Source organism: Pseudochaenichthys georgianus, chromosome 8 (genome assembly GCF_902827115.2).
Source record: "Pseudochaenichthys georgianus chromosome 8, fPseGeo1.2, whole genome shotgun sequence".
NCBI classification, from domain to species: Eukaryota; Metazoa; Chordata; class Actinopteri; order Perciformes; family Channichthyidae; genus Pseudochaenichthys; species Pseudochaenichthys georgianus.
In genome coordinates this window covers 4,394,404-4,418,385 of record NC_047510.2, presented here as the reverse complement: position 1 = coordinate 4,418,385, position 23,982 = coordinate 4,394,404, and the positions used below count along the sequence as shown (strand labels likewise).

The 23,982-nt window shown below is 40.0% G+C and overlaps 1 protein-coding gene across 1 annotated transcript; it reads right to left on the bottom strand.

Moving 5' to 3' along the window:
- Window positions 1-190: 190 nt before the first annotated feature.
- cln3 (CLN3 lysosomal/endosomal transmembrane protein, battenin) lies at window positions 191-21,553 on the bottom strand. Its single transcript, XM_034089224.2, has 15 exons — window positions 21,272-21,553; window positions 20,517-20,553; window positions 19,415-19,511; window positions 19,246-19,323; window positions 18,571-18,650; window positions 17,493-17,578; window positions 10,028-10,100; window positions 9,337-9,480; window positions 8,995-9,128; window positions 6,999-7,051; window positions 6,853-6,921; window positions 4,573-4,628; window positions 4,054-4,147; window positions 2,760-2,900; window positions 191-2,010 (listed from the first exon to the last, which is right to left on the bottom strand). Exons 1-15 carry the CDS (start codon window positions 21,324-21,326, stop codon window positions 1,894-1,896), a joined length of 1,314 nt encoding a protein of 437 aa, XP_033945115.1. The 5' UTR covers window positions 21,327-21,553; the 3' UTR covers window positions 191-1,893.
- Window positions 21,554-23,982: the final 2,429 nt, after the last annotated feature.

The window sequence follows — 23,982 nt, the reverse complement described above, 5'->3', positions numbered from 1 at the left end:
TGACTTTATGATTTGTTTCGTGAAATAAATATACATACTTATACATAAACTGTATATCCTACTGCGATGTGAAAACCTGAAGCATGAGATGAGAATCTATCAATAGTAGAAGAGAGCAGGCACGGATGCAATGTTTAGAATTGAAAATAAATCTGACCTGTTGTGTAGAAAAACAATACCAGACATATGATTATTCAAGCTCAGTATTTTTATATGGAAAGAAACACATCGAAAGGAGATCTTTGAATCTTTTCCGCTGTTGCACAACTGTGATCATTTGGGGCCACATTTAACCACATGGTGTCAGTAGTGGTTTGTTACTATACCTGAGGATATATGAAAACAATTCAGTAAAGTTTGGAACTGAATCAGAGCTAAAGGTTTAATGATTCATGTAGAACGATAAAAGAAATGAACACAAAAACACATTGTTGTTAAAAATGAGGCTCAACTTTCACTTTAATTACAGGTCAACTTGAGCTGAAAAGATGATTTGACAGAAAAGGATCAGCAATTATAATAGTCATCGATTTTGGTCCAACAGAGCAAATCGAAGAAGTCACATTAAGTGAATTGTGATGAGCATTTTCATTATTATCTGACATTTGATTAATGTTTAAAGATAGAGTTATTGAAGATAGAGTTATTGGGACAATGTAGACGTAACCGTCGTTAATTGCAGTGCAAATGGGCAAAATAGCTAGGAATGAAATCATTCAATATAATAATTCAAAGGTGGCAGCAAGCAGATTTGTACGTTCAATTGATTTAAAAACAGATGATCTGCGTATGCATAAATCAGAATACTTTATTTATCCAGGGGGAAATTGGGGTTTATGACAGTTGCTCCATTTAAAATGATATATATATATATATATATATATATATACACAAAAGAGAAATAAATACAAATAATAAAAATATTAATATAAACATAAGATGTTAAAGTAAGCAATACAATTAAATTAAGATGTATGTACATTTAATAATATTAGTATTTTAAAGCTCTGGGCATAGTCCAGTATTTCATATTGTTACAGTATATTCAATATTAAAGCACACAAAAGACCTTTATCTTTGGTAGAAAGGTGTAGTAAAATGCATGCGACCCATTGTAAAAGTACCACAGACAGAGAAGCAACAACACACGTCAGTCAGTTAACCTGTTTCTAATAAAGAAGGCACTAAAAAACCTTTTAACTTCCTTTGTTAACATCACTTTGACGTGTTAAACCACAAGCAGTCAGTACTCAATAGCTGTGTCAAGTGTCAACTGTGTCAGTATCAAGGACACTTCAGCAAAATGCAATAACGTAAAAACAGATTAAAGATCCCACAACATCATATCAATTACAATCTTGAAAATGTCTAATTACATTTTAGCCTTCAGTACAGAATTGTGTTGTCCTACTTGTTTTTGATTAAAAGCTTAACATGGTTGTATAATGTTAACCTTAGTAAGATTAGTTGTATGTTTGAAAATAAGATGATCGACGACTGCTGTAGACATCAACTGGATATTTCCTGACATGCATTTGCTTCTTCATATTAAACGTTTTTCACGATTGAACCCAAGGAAAGATAACCCCAAAAGAAGTGCACTACAAGTCTGCAATCATTTTCTGCCGGCAACAGACTTCTAATACCGTTTTTGCATTATTCATTTCAGTTAGCTTTTACCATGCCTTCTGTAAAGAAATACTGGAAGCAGGCTCCAATCAGAGGTGTGCTTCCCAAAAAGCAGCAGTAGTTGATCAGTAGTAGAAGTAGGTCAAAAGTGTTTCCACCACCACCACTTTTATGTAGAAATGTAGTCTCCTGTTTTCAATCCCTGAAATAGCAGGCACCCACCCACTTCCTGCTGATTCATGGTGGAGGTGTGTGTGGGCTGCGTCATAGGGAACAGAAGTATCTGTGCACGGGGAAAGCAGCGAGTCCAGCCAGAGCGATGCCCAGACTGTCTCCTACACTGGCAGCAGCCATGGCAAACTCCCTGTGTCTGTCTTCAGACTGTGGACACAACAAAGAATTCAGGATGAACACACACTGGACATGTGATGTAGAATAATGAACAAGTATGCTGATGCATCACCAAACACTTTCTTAAAAGTCTACTTGCCAGCAGTTTGAACCTGGAAATGTTGAGTACCCAAACAGTTTATGTTAGAAATGTATAGTGTAGGTCCTCAGCACATAGAAACTACCGGATGCTAACTTGCCTATGTTATATAATTGGCATAAGTTGTGTTACTTAGCATTAATTAGCATATGTAGACAAAAGCTAAGAAATGACTTGGCAGATTTGGAAAATGTTTGGATGTTTTTTGTAGGTTATTGAAGGATGTTAAATCAATTTCAGCCAACCAGGAGTACAGATATGGCCACGTTCTGGTTCAAACTGAAATTCTTGATCCTGAAAGCTCAGATATCGATACAATATCCTCAATAACCTCCAAGACCACTCCAAAATTGTCCAAATGGGCCAAGATTTTTTTTTAGCTATTGTCTGCATACAGTATGCTAAATAACGCAACTTGTGCTAATTGCCCAACATATGTAAGTTAGCATCCGGAAGTTTCTATGTGCTGGGGACCCGTTCTACACATTTCTAACATAACACTTTGGGGAACTCAACAGTTCCGGGTTCACAATAAGCAACTGGCAAATAAACTATAAAGGGTTTGAAGTGGAATACAAAGACTTACCCCTAAAGTCAATGAATTATCACAATCTACATTTTGATCAATGGTGCAGCCTACCTCCTTGCTGATGAAGTAGAAGGTGTTGACGTAGGCCGCTCCGCCCAGCAGACCCTCGTAGAGGATGATGGCGAACACGGCCCAGGGATTGGGCAGGAAGTGAAACCGCACCGCCAGCAGGAGCAGCAGCGCGTTCACCACCTGGAGCACAGACAGCGGAGTCAGCAGTATGCAAACATCCACCCACAGATTAGAAGGAAAGGGATTTGTACTCTGGACTGAAATATTTTATTCTGTGCATATTTGTGATAACAGCTGGTGATAAAGATATGTGTGTGGTGTTTATTACCAGGTAGGTTTACACGTATGAGGAATTTGATTTAATAAAAAATATAGTCAAATATAACAGTATTACCTTCTAAATAATAAAATATATTAATAATTCCTAAAGCAAAATTAATGGTGATCACAGCGTATTTTGTGATTAACCCTACATTACAGGAAATTGCTTATGAAATAAAATAAATAAAAAAGATTTCCAACAGTCTTTAATTTAACGAAATAAAATGAACACAAAAGACGCCAATAAAAAAAGCGATAGCTATATTTGAAAGAGCAGTTTTCTACTATTTAGTTCAGCAGGATAATCTCCTCATATCAACACCACTTAGTAGTTGAAGCATAAAAGCAATTACCCAAAGTAAAAAACTAATGGTAAAAAAAACGATATGATGTCACATGACCAGCGCTAAGCTAAAGGCGGCTAATAGAATAGAATCGGAGGAATGAAACCCTCTTTAATGGTCACACATGCAGAGAACACAGCACACGGTGACATTTGACCTCTGCATTTAACCCATCCTAGTACTAGGAGCAGTGGGCAGCTATTGTACAGCGCCCGGGGGGGTTTACTGACATATAAATATGTAAGACATTTTAAGTATTCAAATGCTAACTAATTTCCGAGTTAATGAGTCAGTCCTGAACCACACTATCTGGGTTAGGTGAAAAAAGGGAATTTTTTTCTCCTAAAATGTATTGCATCCATACCACATACCCACAGTATGTCAAATGGTACATCCAGAACAAATGTATGGTTGGTTGTAGATTAGTATTAAGCAGTATATCAAATGCAAATGTACCCAATAAGTGCTTACTATCAACCAATAGCTTTGTAGCTTTTTTTAACATTTGACTTTGCCCTTTGGGTGTTTGTCCTCCCAAATTCGTTGCCACATGTGGACATTTAAGGAATACGGAATTTATTTATTTTTGGCAGTTGACATTTTACATATTTGTTCAAATTGAAATGTCATCATAATTTGAGATTTTTTTCTTAGTGTGCATTTCTCACCTGGAGCAAAGAGAGAACCCACAGCTTCCTGATCTTTATGCAGCACAGGGATGATCGAGACACCAACACACCAACCTGGTACAGCGCCTGGTACCTGCACACACACACACACACACACACACACACACACACACACACACACACACACACACACACACACACACACACACACACACACACACACACACACACACACACACACACACACACACACACACACACCCACACACACACACACACACACACACACACACACACACACACACACACACACACACACACACACACACACACACACACACACACACACACACACACACACACACACACACACACACACACACACACACACACACACACACACACACACACACACACACACACACACACACACACACACACACACACATAGGTTTATAGCCTCGTAGGCGTACACACACATAAGAGGCAAGCAGTTGTCAAAAAGGAACAAATATATCACTTTGAATCCTTCAGAAAACATGACTGAGGTTAACTGACCAGCGGTACTGCTCGGCATGAGACAGAAACACATTGGGGAAATACAGGAGCTCCATCTGGGAAAAGAAACGCCAGCATTAGTCCGTGCTCATTATAGAGAGGTGCAGGAATCAGTTCTAAAACTATTATTCAGCATTTTACCACATCGGGTTCCCTCGTCTTCACGTCAACTGCGTTTGAACGTGTATAGAGTTACAGCAGATGCCTTAACAAGGTCTGTGGCTAACTCAAGCTTAAAGGTCTCCTATCATGCTATTTTTAGGCATATATTATTAATATTATTATTATTATGATATTATATATCAGATATATAAAAATATATACAAACATGTCTATGATGTATTTTGCTCAAAATACCAAACAGATCATGCATTTTAGACATCCCTCACATCCCTCTATTTCAGCCATGATGTATAATAAGAACTGGATACAGCGTGAGAGGTGGGGCCTCGTTCTTTCCTATGAGAGCTGCTCATTGGCGCAGGAAGACAAAATGGCCCAACTTTTGAGAGAGCGAAACGTCACAGATTACCCATCATGCCTAGCTGTCAGAGCAGAAGAACCCATATGTGCGCTCACAGAGCCTGCTCCCCTTAAGCCCCGCCCCCCGAGCTCCCACTCTCAGCCATGCTCTCAGCTCAGTAGAATGAATGGAGAGAGAAAATAAATCTAGATTCGGCTTTTAGTGCATTTTAGAAATGTAAGGACCTAATGATTATAATAAGGGCTATAAAATAGTTCATACTGGGTAGTTTGTTTAGTTTAAAAAAAAGTATCCGCTGATTTACAGACGTTTCTTTCCCCATGTCAGTCAATGGGGAAAAGTCTTTCTGGGCCCAATGACGTCACGGACTGATACGGAAAGTGTAGTACCGCCGTTTGGACGCAACGAATATTTTCATCAGAGTCCGGCGCACTTCCTGAGGCTTGATTTCAGCCCTGTTAGAGGACTGTAGGTTCGGGGTCCTTAACTTGAAAAAAAGAAAAAAGAGGAGGGGGAGCAAATGCCTGCTCAGAATTCTACGAGATACTCAGCTAAATGCTGCCGTGATTAAACACTAACATGTTCCAAACCACATCAAGGATTATTTCTGAAACAGTATGGAGCTCAAATGCTTTTTCTCTTGCGGGTTTCCCACAAGGTGAGTTCCTTTTTAGTGTTAGCGATGCTTGCTAATGTAAACAAAAACCATATTACGTCCAAAACATGTCGGGCATTGTTTCTGATAGGGCCGTGGGTGTGAAGCCAGTCCACATTTCCGATATTACGTCATATCGGCAGCAAATCTGTATCCGCTCGTTGTACCCCCGTTTTTAGAGATTTGGGTACGGAGGAAAAGAGAGAGGGTTTTGTTTTCTGACGCTGCGTGAGTTCCCTGACACACCGGGGGGGGGGACATATTTATGTATAGAAGACATACAAAAGTATATTTTGCATGATAGGTCCCCTTTAAGATATGTTAATGTTTTATCTTAGACAAAAACATAGTCTAATTAGTGTTGCACGGTGTACCGATACTTGAAAGGTACCGCGATACCCTGCCGTTAAAAACGTTACGATTCCTCCGTTTCATTAGTATCGGTACTTTAAGAATGACGGGGGAAAGTACTCCGGTGAGAAAGCGCCGTTTTAATAAGAGCCGTGTGTGTTCAGCGCTCTGCTTCCACTCCCTGCACTGCAGCTGTGCCTGCAGTCCCTCCCCTCTCAAGCACGCTCTAAGTCCCTCCCCTCTCTCGTGCACGCGCTAGCTGCCAGAGCACGTGAGAAGACGAGAAGCATGGCTGTGAGTGGGAACTGCCGCTGCGCCTCGGCTTGTTGACAAAAAAGACGCCAGAAGCGAAAAACAAAACACTTGTTTATAGATGATGCTTAATTGTATTCAATACAAATTCTTGTCATGTATTTTATTTATTGTTCTCATTGTTTAAAAGTTTGTGTTATCGTTATGGTGTGAAATAAAGCACAATAATTACATTTAAGACTGTTTCCCTTTTTTTAAGAAAATTATCGAAAAAGAATCGGAATCGCAATTCTTGACTTGGTATCGAAACCAAAATGTTGGTATCGTGCCAACACTAGTCTAAATACCCCACTGGTGAATGTCTGAGGCTTCTTTTTGCCATTGGTTATATATATAGCCATTACACTTTTGTTGTTAACATTCATGTCGGCAGAGAAAAACAAGTGATCACTGTTGAAATGTCACGAACCATCAATGCATGCCATCTCTCAGACTACAGCACACTAATGCTGGATTTGGCCCAACAACTGAAACTTACCAAGCCCTGGTTTATGAAATACTCGGCGAAGTAGACCAGTGCCAGCGGGAACACAAACCTCATCAGGCCCTGCTCACAGGAACAAGAGATGTTAGGGCTGATCAGAAAGATACACATATTTAAAATGAAGGGAAGAGTGTGCTTACTCTGATGACATGAAGTTTTTCTTTAGGGGTGAGCGGTCCGCTGCTCCTGGTCCCTGTCACATTGAGGGGGACGAAAGCATGAACCAGTAACACGAGTCGTTCATTGTGAAAAGCCTCTCTCAGTCTGCCTGTGTTGTCTAATAGGCGAGAAACAGCACGGTCTCAGCAACTCCGGCTGCCCATATTACGGCTGTTTGATTTTGAAAAAAGTATAACTTGCAAATATTTTGACTGATATTCCAATTGCGATATGATTTGCAATAATTGAGCGAAGGAGCATCATTTAGAAAAGAAAATGAAAATGATCATTGTGTGGATCTGTACCAAATGAGGATCGTAGCGTGAGAATGCCGTTTGTAGACCACGACTTCTCTGCAGCAGCACAATCATTAATATAAAATCATATTAAAGATATTTGCCCTTTACTAAAACATTGTGCTTACTGGGATTTAGATATTGCACGGGTTTCAATTTACGATAAGATTTTGATTAATTATGCAGCACTTGCGCATAAAGTGGTTATACATGAATTAAAACTGACAAGAAAAAGCTAATTCTATCCCCTCAAGAGAAGGGAACTGTTAGATCTGTTATTATATTTCAGTAACATGCATCAGGTGAAGTGGAACCAAAGGAAGTGATACTATTTGCCTCAGGAGCTGGTGGATGGCTTGACCCCACCACATCTTTCTGAGCTGCTACACCCTTACACGCACCGCCCTCTCAGGTCAGCTGATCAACTGCTCCTGAACGTGCCCAGAACCAGGTCTAAGCTCAGAGGGGGCCGTGGCTCCCACACCGTGGAACCATCTGCCCCTGCATATCAGACACACTGCCTGTTTTTAAATGGCTTCTTAAAACCCACCTCTTCTCCTTAGCAGATTGACATATTTTAGAGTGTTGCTTTTATTGATTTTAAATTGTCTATTGTTTTTACTTATACTTGTTTTCTGGTGTGTGAGCTGTGCTGTGTTATGTTTTTGTTTATTTGACTGTACAGCACTTTGGTCTGGAGGTTCAAAGTGCTCTATAAATAAAGCTGTATTGTATGTCAGCTACATGTGTCAATAAGAACATATTATATTACTATTTGGGTTATCATCTCAAAAGGTCTTAATATGTCAATGATGTGTTAGCATGTGTTTCCGCTACTCCAAAAACAATCTAAATCTGCAGGTTTAGGCCTTGTGCATCCCTTACAAAAATAATATGATGTCATTAGAGGACAATAGTGTCCATTTAAAAAAAACGCAGTAAAAATTGTATATTAACATTATTTTATTCTTTCTCTTTAGATAGTTTGCTTTGGTAAATATGTATAAATATGTGTTATTATGTGTTGTATAGTTGATGCCAAGCAGAACTTGTATTGTTATTTAGTCCGGGATCTATCAATGATTAGCAACAACATTGGTTGCTTTTTATCAATCAGTGTCAGATTTGTTTCAAAACTCCCACTCGTTGCTTTAAAACACCATATCAGTGTAATTTTACATTAGTTCTATCTTTTACAAAGTAGTTCAATATTCTTGTTTGCCATCTAATTGCGCAGCCAAGCTGAGCACTCGGAATGGAAGTTGGGTGAAACTGCTATCTTTGCAGTATCTAAAGAAGTTATTAACACATTGAGCTCAAAGTGTAAATATTAGCTTTCTCTGCACACATCCACCCACGTACATTCCTTATCACTGAAACCACTTCCTCCACACTGAGATAAACCAATGACTTCATCTGATCTTAAATCTCACGAGGCCTGGTGTTTAATGTAATCAGCTGTTTAAAATCAGAGGTGTGCTTATATGAAATCCCTTTCATATCAAAATGAAGTTGAAATGTTTCCCCGCTGAAACAACATGTGCTTCCTTTATTATCTGATCAAATACCAGAAATGCACTCAAAGGCCTTCCACGCATGCAATGCACAACGGCAGCTAAACTCGTTCATGTCATTTCAATCCCATCCACGTGAACCTTTTTGATTTGTCTGCGACATGTACCTGGGGTTGACTCTCCCGGCTCCTCTTCCTCCGAGTCATCCATCAGCTGCTGCCTCTCCTCTGACACCACGGCAGCATACTGCTTCTCTCTCCACTGGGGGAGAGTAGGTGGAGGAGCCAGCAGGAAGAAGTAGCTGGCAGGGGGGAAAGCAAAAGTACAAATATTTTCATTTGAACGGTGAGAAGAACTGAGGTGATTCTGCTTTTTGGAGTTTTGACTTCCCTGTAGTGTGTTTATCGTGTTTATGTGCATTCAAATGGTGTGCAAAGGTTAGCATCCCTGTGGTCCCTCCAGAAGGACATCTCTCCCACAAACAAACAGCTCTGGAACTCCACACTCACCTGATCAACAAGGCGACCGGGACCACCAGCATGATTTGGAGCGTGACCTGGGGAGACAGGCCCACCTGGGTGAGTCCTGAGTACAGGAAGGCTCCAGCGACACCAGCTCCCCCGGTGCCCGAGCCCCAGGCGCCCAGCACATCCCTGCGGGGGGGGGGGGGGGGGGATTGGATATTGGAATATTGCAGAAAATAATATCTGTGGCAAACACACGTTTACGATACTCAACCACAGCCTTTATTTCAGGCCTCGAACCAAAACCCATTTCATTTGAGAGCAGTGAAACAGAATTGCTGACTCATCCCCTGTTTAACAGACTCATACCGGCACCACTCGATAGACAGACCATCAGACGCTGTGGTGTGACATCATTGCTGACGATCGCCTGGCCATGGCCCACTGCGTTGGGTGTGTGACAAAGAGCTATTTAAATGCTCTCTCATGAGTTAGCACTTAGTTGGGTGGGTAGAAGGGGGTATCATACACCCCCCTAACTAGCTTGAGTCACAGCATTGAGAGGAGAGCGTTGTTTGGAAGGTGCTTCCTTCTAGGTTCCTCCGAGTAAGCTCGAACATCAGCGATTTCAGAGTGAAGGGCAAAACTAGACCTGCCCCCACCGTGTTGTGAGGTCACAGTGAACTTTGGCCCCGAAAGTGTAACCAGTTCATCCGTGGTTAGAGGAAGCGTTTACCTGCTGAAGTACACGGTGAGGGAGAGGAAGGACAGTTCTCCCAGTCCGGCGCTGACACTGGCAAAGACCACTCCTGGAACACACAGGAGGGAGGCACAGAGCGCCTTATGAAATGAGCTTCAAGTGAATAGTGCTATGTGTGGTTGGTAGATCTAATCATGTTTCTTCCTCTAGCATTTACCCCACAACGCCTCTCCGTAACCTGCACTGAACTGCTCGATGTGCAACTGACAATTTGACCCTTTAGTGGACAATAAAGTTGTGTTCTTATATCATTTCAATAGAAATGTCACCAGTACAGTTAATAAGCTTTAATCATGATTATTCAAGACTTGAGTGATTCAAGTATTTCCTCTGTGCCTCCCAAACATGTGACATTATTGACCCTTGTGAGGAACTGCAAACACTATGGATTAATGACATGTATTAGTAAAATAAATCAAAGTACTATTTGTCAGTTACGACAGAAAACCTGAATAATCCTAGGACATTTTGGAAAGCCATAAAATCGATTTCCACTGGTGATATCCCAAATGAGCTACCTCCGTGCCTCACCACAGCATCTGGCACTATATCAGACAGGGCTACTTTGCTAAATTGCTTTAATAAGCATTTTGTGTCCTGTGGCTCTCTATTTGATTCTGTCACTGACTGTACTTCTGCTTCTGTGAACGCTCCAATCCTTGACTCTGAACAACGTGGTCTGGAAAACCCTTTCAGTTTTACTCCTTTAACTATTGGTATTGTTCATGAAGCCTTATCCAAGTTAGATCCTAGGAAACCGGCTGGCCCGGACAACTTAGAACCTTTCTTTTTAAAGATAGCTGCAGATTTTATTGCTCCACCTCTCACTTCTCTTTTTAACCTCTCCCTCAGCACAAATGCAATTCCAAAAGTATGGAAGTCTGCTTATGTCTTGCCTTTACTGAAAGGAGGGGAGGCAACTATTTTAAATAACTATAGGCCAATCTCTAAATTGTCAGTTCTGGCAAAGGTGCTCGAACGCTTAGTGAGTGAACAAGTAAAGGAGTTTTTATCTATAAATGATATCCTGTCTAAACATCAGTCAGGCTTCAGAAAAAAACACAGCACCATCACTGCGACAATGAAAGTGGCAAATGACATTACTAGTATTTTAGATAATAAGCAGAGTTGTGCAGCTCTGTTTATTGACCTTTCCAAAGCGTTTGACACCGTTGAGCATCTCATCTTAAAGCAGAGGCTACTCATTATTGGCATATCCAGCCTTGCAGTGGGGTGGTTTGTGAACTACCTCTCTGAAAGGTCCCAATGTGTTCACTTTGATGGACTGTCTTCTGAGTGGTTAAACATTGCTAATGGTGTACCACAAGGTTCTGTTTTAGGACCACTTTTATTCTCCATATTAACAGCGTAGGTGATAATGTGGATGAAGCTACTTTACATTTTTATGCGGATGGTACTGTGATTGTGTTGTGCAGGTCCCTCCATTAAAGAGGCTGTTGTTAAATTACAGGCTGTTTTTAACACTATTCAGACTCAGCTCTCTGAATTAAAGCTTCTTTTAAATGTGGATAAAACCAAGGTAATGCTATTTTCAAAAGCAAAAAAGACACCAGAGCCTGTTTTAGATATTGTAACTACGCAAGGAACAAAACTTGAAGTTGTTGCCTGTTACAAATACCTTGGTATCTGGCTTGATGATTGTCTCACTTTTAAACTTCACTGCTTAAAAAGCTGAGGGTTCGGCTAGGTTTCTTCTACAGCAGGGGTGGGGAACCTCCGGCCCCCGGGCCGTATACGGCCCGCGAGACAATTTGGTACGGCCCTCGAGGTAATTTATAAACACACGCAAAAAAGAAAAAAATGTAAGAAATCTAGACCGCAAAAAAAATTAACCAAGCGAGTACCTGTTTTTCCTGGCCAAGGTCAGGGTCCTTGAAAACAACACGAGCCTAACGTGTCATCACGTGGTATATGTCTCGACTGACAGGGGTGCAGTTCTGACGGAGAGCACCAGAATATGGGCTCAGAACAGTCTCATAATACACACATGCACACAGAAGGATTCAAACTTGTATTTCCGGATCCATACTTGTGTTTTTCAATGCACACACAAATGTATTCCGTTTCATATACATGTAAATAAAATCCAAATACAGAAAAAAGTTTTACATGTGTATTTTTGATCCTCACTTATTAGTTTCCCGTTTAAATCCCCTGCACCTGCAAACACAAACAGCTTTCTGTGCACGGATCGCTTTGCATTCGTGTGTGGGTTTTTTGAGACTCCCCTGACAGTCAGCCGATTCGTACTTGTAATTATTTCTATCTATAGCCAATCAGATGTCTCCTTCATTCTAAACCAATCACATGAGCGCGCCCCCACGAGGGTAAGATTACTTATATGCATTTTGCGCAGTCCGGTCAGCTCGCTAAACAGAGGGAGGAGCATCAGGTGATCATGCAGAGCTGCGTGTCTCCGTCAGACTCAGCAGCTGATCTGATCTCTCTCTCGCGACCGGTTATACTTCACTCGCGTGTATGTCCATATCGATCAGATCCAGCTCTCCTGATCGGCCTTTATAGAGAGCACCGATCAAACTATTAAGAGTGAATATCGGCCGATAATGACCGGCGGGGCTCCCCCCGTTAACAGGTCACTGTCTAGCACTGGCTTCGTAGTGCACTGATCGATTAGGCTAAGCTAACCTGTAGCTGCTCCCTCCACACTCACAACAACTTCATACAGACATAAACAAAGCAGCTGTATTCGCCATACAGGAAACACACATTTAAAACGGTTTTGCCTGCCGTTTTTGTGTACACAAGCATTCATCAATGGTTTGGAAAGTGGCGCTGTACCTTAATAATATAAAGGCTTGTATTTGCGTGCATTTCCTGTTCGGAAAGTGGCGCTGTACTGAGAGTGGAGGGTGTCCTGAGATTAGCGCCTGCAGGCAGGCTCCATGGAGCTGTCAGCTCAGCTCAGCTCAGCAAAATGCGTACATGAAGCGCTACGTCATGAACGTAAGAAATCTACCCTCGTGGGGGCTCGCTCATCTGATTGGCTATAGATAGAAATAATTACAAGTACGAATCGGCTGACCGTCAGGGGAGTCTCAAAAAACCCACACACGAATGCAAAGCGATCCGTGCACAGAAAGCTGTTTGTGTTTGCAGGTGCAGCGGTTTTAAACGGAAAACAAATATGTGAGGATCAAAAATACACATGTAAAACTTTTTTCTGTATTTGGATTTTATTTACATGTATATGAAACGGAATACATTTGTCTGTGCATTGAAAAACACAAGTGTGGATCCGGAAATACAAGTTTGAATCCTTTGCGGATCATGAAATACAAGTGTGAATCCTTCTGTGCACATGTGTGTATTATGAGACTGTTCTGAGCCCATACCAGAACGCGCTCCAGCACTTCAGAAATTGGAGTACCCTTAGGAGCCGTACACATGCCGCAGTTTCTGCGTGTCTGTGTCTTTTAGGCTGCGGCCCCACGAGGACGAATTCGGTCGTTTGCGTTACTGTTTAGTGTCATATAGACCGTTCGGCCACACGAGGACGACCGAATATGGCACTAAACGACTGAGGAAACGACAACGGGTCCCAAGGTGGATAGAAATGCATACGCAACTCTCTGGGGGGTCAAACAGCTCCGTGTGTGCGCCCTATACGGACATTTTCAGATCACTGATAGTGATTGCGCAATAGCCCCGCCTCTCCCCACCTCTTCTGCTCACCTCCGCTTACCCCGCGCCAGTGCTGAAGTGTTTCGCCACCAACAACAACAACAATGGCGGATCGCAGAGTTGCTATCGTGCTCCGGACGCTATTGACCATGCTACAGTTGTTTGTGCAACATCTACAGCAATAATGATGAGGCAATAGCCCCGCCTCTCCCCACCTCTGCTGCTCACCCCCACGTCAAAGTAAACTGCACCCTGAATTCAGATTATTTATCTTTCTCTCGCGAGTGAAGTCTAATCTGACAGGACGGAGACACGCAGCTCTGCTCACCTGCAGCTCCTCCCTCTGCAGCAAAACACACACTTCAAGTCAGATCATCACCCTTAGCTATTTTAATTACCTCTCAAACTAAACTAGTTATAAATATGTTTATTTTTATAGTCGGCCGGGTCACTGATTACTGGATGAGCTGCTGCATGAGACAGACACTGGCGCTGTCCGAAGAGAGGGAGGAAAAAGAGAGGCTCCGTGTATTTTATCATTATATTATATAGAGTCGTTATTCATTTGTTTTAAAGCTCAATAAATAACAAAGAAGACCTTTGACCGGCACTTTTATAATTTTGTCCGGAAGATTTCAACTTTAATACACGCTGACTGGCGAAAAACTCTGCCCGGTTCCCTCGGCCCCCACCGCGGAGAATAAACAGAAGGGCAACCATGACAACCTTCTTCTTCGCTGCTTTTGTGGAGGAAGTTACAGCGCCACCTACAGGCTCCTGCATATGTACTGCAGCTTCTCCAGCGGTTGGAGCTAAACGGAGCGGTCTCGTGTGGGCAGACACTATCCGGATAATTATTGCATGTGGACGGAAGCCGTTTGCGATTGCGTTTGCGTTAATCCTATGCGTTTAGCCGTTTTCGTCCTCGTGGGGCCGCAGCCTTAGATGAGAGCCCAGTGGCGATCTGTTCATCTGTCACACTGATCAGACAGTCAATAACTTTGTTGTTATTAGCATCTGGTTAGCTAGCTATGCTAACGAATATAAGAAGCTTTTTCTACAACCAGTGAGGTAAAGGCACATCTTTATATGATCATTATAGTTATACAAAAATAAGAGAATAAAGTAAACTACTATATGACAGTAAAATAAAAATAAATAAATAATACAGTTTAAAAGGAGAGTGATTTGTAAAAGTCCATAAAGTAAAAGAAATCTGCTTGCAGTTCTGTTTCATCTGGGTGTTGAGAGATGTATCCATAGATCTCTCAATGTTGCTCTCAAAGTGCATCAGATTGATGCTTTTAACTTCAATATTTAAAAAAAAAAAAAAAAAAACCTTTCGGACCCCCCTAGAGGAAGTTAGGTCCCCCCCCCACCACTTAAATCATGTATAGGATGATAGGAAACTAAATATTACAATATTGTGTGCAAATATTATATATAACATTTGCACACATCTTGTGTCCATATCTTTCTGTGTTGGTGGTCATGCCACACCGTGCACATGCATGCGTGAGTCATGGTGAGATATCTGGATTTAGAGGTTGCTTTTTCTTTGCACAGCATGAAAGAAAGGCCAAATGAATGGGCTGTGATTTTAGTATTTTTAAGCAGAGGTCAATCATTTGTACGGCCCTCGGAGGATGTTGTAAACATTGAAATGGCCCTTGAGAGGAAAAAGGTTCCCCACCCCTGTTCTACAGGAACAAGTCCTGCTTCTGGCTTGAGGCCAGGAAAAGGCTCTGTGACCTTTGACCTGTGCTGGAATATGGGGATCTGGTCTATATGAATGCACCTGCCCATTGCCTGGTCAAGTTAGATGCTGCGTATCACAGTGCTCTGAGATGTGTGACAAACTGTAAAGCATTAACCCATCACTGTACCCTGTATGCAAGGGCTGGTTTGCTTTCACTAACTGTACGGAGGCTCAGTCACTGGTACATTTTCATATACAAAGCCATGCTAGGGAAACTTCCATCTTATATCTGCTCCCTGATCTCACGGAGAATTCTAAGTGGCTACTGCCTGAGATCGAATGCTGTGGTTTTATTAAATGTGCCAACTGCTAGGACTGTCTTAGGGAAGACAGCTTTTAGATGCGCAGCTCCTCTGTCTTGGAATAGTCTGCAAATTAAATGGAAACTGAACAATCTGGTGCCACTAAATGTTTTTAAAGCTCGGTTGGGTGCTAGTCAATCAGAAGCTATTGGTACCTGTTTATGTGGATAATTGTGTAAATGATGCTGTATGATGTCCTTTTGTTGTTCTGTTTATGTTATGTTTCATGTGGAACTACTTGAGCAGGTCTCCCTTGGAAAAGAGATCAATGATCTCAATGGGATTTATCTGTATAAATAAAGGTTTGAAATGAAATGAAAGTCATTTTTAAAAAGAACATTCTCACACACTACAATTGATATAAAGAGGCCCGTGCTAAACTACTCGTTTCTCTGGTTTTTACTATTTAAAGATATGTTTGAGTCAAATAATTGTTTTAGATTTATTCCGAAAAGCACTGATAAAATAGCAAGTCAAAAATAAGAATATTGTAAATTGGAGTATGTATTTGGATAAAGTAAAAAATGGTTAAAAGAATAAAAGATGACGTGGTTTTATACTTGTAATAATGCAAAAAAAACTAGGTTCATTCTTATTCAATACTTCTTTTAACCACAAAATATGTATAAAGTACACGTTTTTAATGTATTTTAATATGTGTATAGTAAAAGAAAGTTATGACCTCAAAGATGAGTCAACAAAGACCATAAGGGTTGGACTACAGAGGCCTGGAGCAAGGCCATGCTCTCTGATGAGTCTAATGGGTTACCAGAGACCTGTTTCACGCCCAGTGATACAGTCTGTTGAGAATTGGTGATGAGGCTTCAGCAAGGCTTGAATAAGGCAGATTAGTGAAAGACATATGAACCAAGCCACATACAGGATGAACCAAGAAGACATCTTGTTTTCTGTTGCTGTGCCAAGCTCCCAACACTCAGAGGTTTGTCAACAGACGGGTCAGTCGAGGTGTGATGGAGGAGCAGCAGATCACGGTTTGCCTAATCCCCAAAGCGCCAGCATTTACAAACCTCAGGATACCCAGCTATCAAGATAAACATGGATGGTCATGAACTGTTGTCGACATGTTTGGGGCAGGAGCGGCATAAAGTCAGCTCGAGCATGGTGACACTAAAGCTGTTACTGCCAATCAGGGTTATTGCACCAAATATTCATTATTGAACTCTTCCTTAGTTAAAATATCAGTATTGTGGTGATATATATATATATATATAAAGTAATATGAACTTGTTTTTGTCAGACTGTGCCTTTTCTTAGAGATACAGAGGTGAAATGGGGAGATAGAGGGGATGACATTGTCTGATGGGTTCAGGCGCCATCTGGCAGCCTGATTATTGTTCTTTTGAGCAGTTTTCATTTTAAAGCAAATATTTTATTTGGAACTATATAATAATAATAATAATAATATAAGAAATAAGGCAGTTCAATCAAATATTTCCTCCACATCATGTTCTGTAACTCAGCACTCATTCAGATTCATTTGCCTCCTTCTCTTCTGCAGACGCACTTGTTCTCATCGGGCACGCTGATCCATATGTCATGATAACACCATGAACACTTCAGTGGAATCGTCGCAGCAGCACCCGTTCAGATAAGCTTAGCTGAAACCAAGCTGACTCTTTCTGATACTCCGTTATCAGATGTTCCACTACACGCAACGATAAGAGCTGTGACTCAAAATAATAAGAACAGAATTTACCTAGAATGCTCATCCACATCGCTGAGGAGAAGGACACCAGGAGGAAACTTGTGGCTGCCATCAGGGCGCAGAACAACACCCGGAAACTACAGAAACAGAATGAGGCAGTAAATCCACCACTACTAATGTATTATACAGATAAACATGCTGTTTGGACAACGTGCTCCTATGAGCAGCCAATCGGATGTATAGCACTTTCATACGCTTCCATCAATCAAACTGAACCCTTTTAAATATAAGACCACGGGGAAATGGTATGAAAGAGTCGAGTGAAACAGCAGCACGGTGCTAAATGTATCAATAAAACAGCTTAGAAGGACCCTAGCCAGGTTAGAAGGACCCCAACCATCAGCAGCCAAACCCTTTTCATCTGTGTAACTCAGGACTAATATCAGAGTACACTAATACACTGTATCAGCTGGAATATACACTACATGTTAGACTTGTACTGCAATGTGCTCATTCTTTATTTCACTTGTTATGTTTATATAGTTTAGTCTTTTATTGGACATTTTATTGTAACTGCTTGTATTCATATATCTTTATATTATTTTTTTCTTTGATAGCACATTTTTACTTTAACTTGTTTTTTTATTTAAATATTTGTGTTTATGTAATCAATTTCTTGTTTTGATATCTTCATTTTGTCTTTCAATTGCACATTCATTCTTCCATTTCTTATTTCTATATACATTTATTTGATCTTCTTGATTTAATTTCTCATATTTATATAAATATTTGTATATCTTATTTTTTATTTCTTAATTTAACTTATTGTGTTTTTATAAAAATGTATTTATTTGATCTTTTTGATTTCATATTCTTACTTTAAATTCTTATTTCAATATAAATATGTTATTATATATTTGTTATTGATCTTTTATTTGCTTTCCTTCCAAAAGGAATAAACATTGAAAGGAAGTGTTGGGATGTGAATGGCACATGGAACAAGCGTCGAGTCAACCAGGTACAGGGACATGTATCTTGAATGTATTTTAAGTCAACTGAGCGACACCACTACAGGTCTGTGTTCTGTTCACCCTGGACTTTGACGGACAGGTACACGGCGGCGTCTTACCCATAAGGCAGTTTGTGGATGACACAGGGAGCCGCCAGCTTGATGATGAGCGTTGGGAGGATGTCCGCTAACAGCACAGCCTGAGGAGGACAGCGTCTTTGAAATCCATTGTGTCTTTATGTCAGACTTACTATTTCATGTGTGGCGATATATACTGCATGTTTGCTATGTGTGTAACAACGGCTTCGTTTCTCTGATTGACAGATGAGTTTCAGTACCTCTGCACTCATCTCGCTTCCTGTTTGTCTAAAAACCTGTTTAAAATGGTCGGCTCTCTTGCACACACACACACACACACACACACACACACACACACACACACACACACACACACACACACACACACACACACACACACACACACACACACACACACACACACACATACACACACGCACACACACACACACACACACACACACACACACACACACACACACACACACACACACACCACACACACACACACACACACACACACACACACACACACACACACACACACACACACACACACACACACACACACACACACAGACACACACACACACACACACACACACACACACACACACACACACACACACACACACACACACACACACAGATAATATAATAGTGTATCCTTATTGTATGTGTTGGCACAGCAGAGCTGGTGGTGTAGTGACTGTTTACCGCAGTAGAAACAGGGTTACAGTCGTAGGGGCTGCTGCTGTTCCCAGCCTGGACATCCACAGTCAGCGGGGCTGGAGTCTACATATAGAACAGGGGAATCATGTTGTGTTCATTAGGACATACAGCTTCAAGGCATTGGTAATAACAAGACTCATACTGAACTGCTCACAGGTGAGGGGGCGTTCGCTGACTCCTGCTCTTTGAGGATGTCGTGTGCGGCGCTCAGCATTACCACATAGGCAAAGTTGTTGCACAACCCGAGGAGCCTAATCATCATAATAATAATAATGCAGGGTAAGCAGCACATTCACATCAAGAACACACAGCTGAGCCACTGGCTGGTTTAAAAGAGTAACTCCTGAATGACAAAGAAAAGACCAAAATATACCGTGCTCCAGAGTACGATCAGTGTCGTAGAGGAGGGACCTGTATGCAGGAGTTCATTTAAGTAGTATTTCATACTTTTTTGCCATTAATTTAACTACAATATTATTAATTCTGCTTCATTAAAGGAAAGGAAGGATGTGTCTTTTTATTTCTTTTTTAGCATTCGTTCTCTCCCTGCACACCTTTCCTTTGAATCAAATCTTTTTTTAACGTAATAATAATAATAATGAAATAAACAGTCAAATAAATGTTAGACCTGTTGCTACTGTCTTTCAATTTAAATTTGATTTGAAAAACTCAATGAATTGGCATTTTACTGACATGTTGATATCATATTCTGTTATAATCTCATATAACATCTACATTGATCATTTGATCATGTTTCCGAAGCAGATTGCATCACTTTGACTAAGTAGCTTCAGTTAATCCTTAAGAAGCTTTGCTGTAGTCTACCTGTGTGAAGAAGATATATGTATAAAGATATAAACATTTATATGTACAGATATAAAACAACAATTCCATTACATGTGTCCACACAATGATGCCGAAGGGGGATGCAACACATTGGGGATGATGAATGTAACTTACCCTTAAAGCATAAGTGGGTCTTTTTTGACCCGGTGAGGTGGTTTTCTTGAAGTATCTTTGTAATTACATTTTTTTTTATCATTTCACATTCCAGCTATTCCTCAAAAAACATGTTTTGGATATCATGCCATTCAAATGTTAATTTAAAATTGTATACATTTTAAGAAATTGTAGTTTTTGTATTACTACCCCAAGCTTCCATAAGTGGGTCAAAAATTACCAGCACGCATTTTCTATGGAATTTATTTTGTAATAGTGTTTATTCCGTTAGACTTTCAACTTTTGCAAACACTCACCAGAATCCAGTCCAGTCCCGCCATTTTGAGCAGCTGCCTGTGAACACACAGACACATGGCTTTAGCTTTATACAGCATATCAGTGTGTTTGCCTTAGAGTCCTATTGTGAATCCAGACATGTTGAGTAATGTATAGTACGGGTCCCCAGCACATAGAAACTGCCGGATGCTAACTTTCATATGTTGGGCAATTTGTACAATTTGCAATGTGGACTACAGTTCAACTTTGGGATATTTCTGGTTTGGTTTTGGAGGTTATTGAGGATGCTGATTCCATTTCTGTTCCAGTTTGAACCAGAAAGTGGCAATATGTATACTCTCTGTTGGCTGATGTTTGCTGAATTTTGTGTCGATTTTAAAAGATCTAGGGGACTCTGGATCGTTGGAATTCGACATATTGCTTATTTATTTGTAAAAAAATAAAATGTCCACAGTAGAGATAATAATGTCATCTTGTCCAATGCTCGCAACACTACTACTCATGGTAGTCAAAATCAGTCCACCGAGAGTATACATATTTACACTTTCTGGTTCAAACTGCTATGTTTGATCCTGAAAATGTCAACAATAACTTCCAAAACCACTTCAAAATTCTAAATCGGCCAAGCCATTTTAAAACTATGTCTACATATGCTAATGCAACTAATACTAATTGTGCAAATTGCCCAACATATGCAAGTTAGCGTCCAGCAGTTTCTATGTGCTGGGGACCCGTAGGCCTACTAGTACATTTCTAACATAAAACTTGAACCCACCGTTACTGTCAGAGGGCTGCGCCGGGTCTGCGTTAACGCTGGCCGCCTGCTCCATGGTTCCGAACCGGAGGAGAGGTATCACACTGACGTTACTGGACGTCAGGCTACCAACAGTTAACGTTACCGGGCTAACGCTGTTAATGTTACCGTGCTAACGTTTTTACCGGGCTGACGTTGCTAATGTTCCCAGGATAAGCATCGTAGACTGCGGCTCACCAGCTGTGACGATATGTATTTGAAAAGCGCGAGCTGGTTTCTTTTTGTAAACTTTGACGACGTCCTGTCACATGAAATGCGGTGTTTCATAAAAATAACTCCCAGTGGAAACAAAACTATCTAAAATCGTTCCCATGCAGTGACGCAGCATAGTCTACATACCGAGTTTGCAGTATACATGTACATATGTATTTACATGTAGTAAGACAATAATACTTTCAAAATGAAATGGTAAACCAACTTGATTAAACCCCCCTATTTAATTCAATAGAGGGGGTTACATTTCTACTTAAATGTGATTATAATATTGAGAAATTGCCTATACAATTATCTAACTTTCATAAGCAAGCCCTGCTGGCCTAGAAACTAATTTACAAACACCATTTTTCACCAACCAATTATTACATTTGGAACAACAGGAATATTCAATATAAAAGAAAATCTCTATATTATGAAAGATGGGTTGAACATGGTATTTGATTAGTTAGACAACTTGTTAATACTGATGGGCAATTACTAAAATACAATTAATTCCTTTCTAAATTTCACCTACCGGTTACACCAAAAGAATATGCAGTGGTCTTTTTGATGCTTTGCCAAGGAGTGTGCTGCAGCTTCTCAGATGTTCAGATACTGAGGTTTCAGTTGTCTTTCTAGCAGTATTCCTTGGTGAAGTGGACATTACCAAGAATAAATGCTCAAACAAACTAATATATTAGAAACTGCATTCAAACTGTAACTCTGCCCAGATGAAGATTCTTCTGGGCTTCACTTTATGGAGACATCTATTGGAAACGAATTTGGTTCATTGGAAATATAGTGTTGCTCAATAATAAAGTTAAGGAGCGGAGGATTCTTTTACACACAACATATCCAGCAAAAAAGACACTGCAAAGATTTGGACTTGATATTGAATATTCCTGTACATTTTGTAATCTACAAGAAGAGACTATTGGCCATTTATTTTATGAATGCTTTTATTGTAGAATATTGTGGTATGAGGTGGAATGTTTTATTTAAAAAGACGGGACAAAAGGTTCAACTCCAGGACAAAGACATTCTGATGTACTTCAAGGATGATAGTATGGATGCAAATGTTGTCTTGTTGGTGCAGCTAATTTTATTTTTAGGGAAATTTCATATCCATAAAAAGAAATGGGCTGACTCCAAACCACATTTTGTACATTTCTATGAAGAATTTAAACAAACAAAAAAAAAACATTAAGAATAAGAAGGCAATCAAAACTAATTTGCTATTTGAAAAATATTGAATCTGAAGTATCAAAATGTATTTTTCTTTACTGTATGTAATGTCTTATTGCTTTGTATGTCTGCCCCTGGACTTTGTCTGTTGCATGTCAAATGTATGATGTTCATGTATGACAATTGAATAGATGAATACAAAATACAAATAAAAAAGTATGTAGTAAGACAACATTTTCAAATCTTTTTAAGCAACGAAACACAATCCTTCTGGCTTTGTGACAGCCGTGGCCCCTGCCTCCAGCCACAGCAGTCAGGGGTGTATTTGTGCTTTTATTTTGACATTCAATACACTTTTAAGGGAAAACAACCATAACTTCCATATGAGGCATCCATGACTAGACTGGAACATTGTAATAATATACTAACATAACATACCGTGCATGGGAAGCCAACCACTTTTTCACAAAGCTTCCCAGGGAGAAATGTAGTGTGTTTTACCATAACTGCTAATAAAAATGTGTTTACTTTTAAAAACAATTACAAATAATAAACCCTATTACCTAATATATTACAAAAAGTCCCATGTCAGCAAAATGTGGCTCTTGAAAGTGTACGCATGTTCCCAGGTTATAATAAACCAAAATAATAAAATACCCCACCAATTTATTTTTTTGAAATTCAATCAAGTCACTTATTTACAGTCGAGAATGAAAAGTAAAAAATACAAAATAGGTTGTAGTTTTAGTTAAATTAAACAATATCAACCCAGTGATTTTACTACTTGAATACCTATGAATCTACCAATCTAATAATAATGATAATAATAATAAAATGATATGTTATGATAAAGATGACTTACAGTTTGTGAAAATATTATCAACAAGTAATATATCTAATAATAGAGATATATCTTTTTAGATCCCTTGGTGAAATTCACAAGTTACTCTACTACAGAATGTAACTGTGTGAAGTGTGAACTAAAAACCCCATCTTCACCTTTACACACGTATAGATGTACATGTTGGCCATGAGGGTTGTGCAATACGTTACACGTTGACATTAGTCACGTGTTAATATGTTAATGTCTGTTAACGTGTACTATGTATGATTTTCATCTTCTGTGGAACTGCAGTCCAGAAGACATTTCCTGAAAGGGTCAATTAAGGTTATTTTATCATATTGTATCTAACATTAAAGTAATAATCACATCAATGCCTCCATGATTGTAATTAAAAATGCAATATATCAATCTGCAGAATCCTTACTTTTTTTCTTCTGACATATCTATA

Excerpts from the sequence above, each read along its gene's own strand:
- cln3 (XM_034089224.2), bottom strand. The coding sequence starts at position 21,326 with ATGGAGCAGGCGGCCAGCGTTAACGCAGACCCGGCGCAGCCCTCTGAC. Across the intron at positions 18,651-19,245 it reads GTAACCCTGTTTCTACTGCG|GCTGTGCTGTTAGCGGACAT; the intron begins GTAAACAGTCAC and ends TGTCCTCCTCAG. Across the intron at positions 6,922-6,998 it reads AAAAACTTCATGTCATCAGA|GGCCTGATGAGGTTTGTGTT; the intron begins GTAAGCACACTC and ends TCCTGTGAGCAG.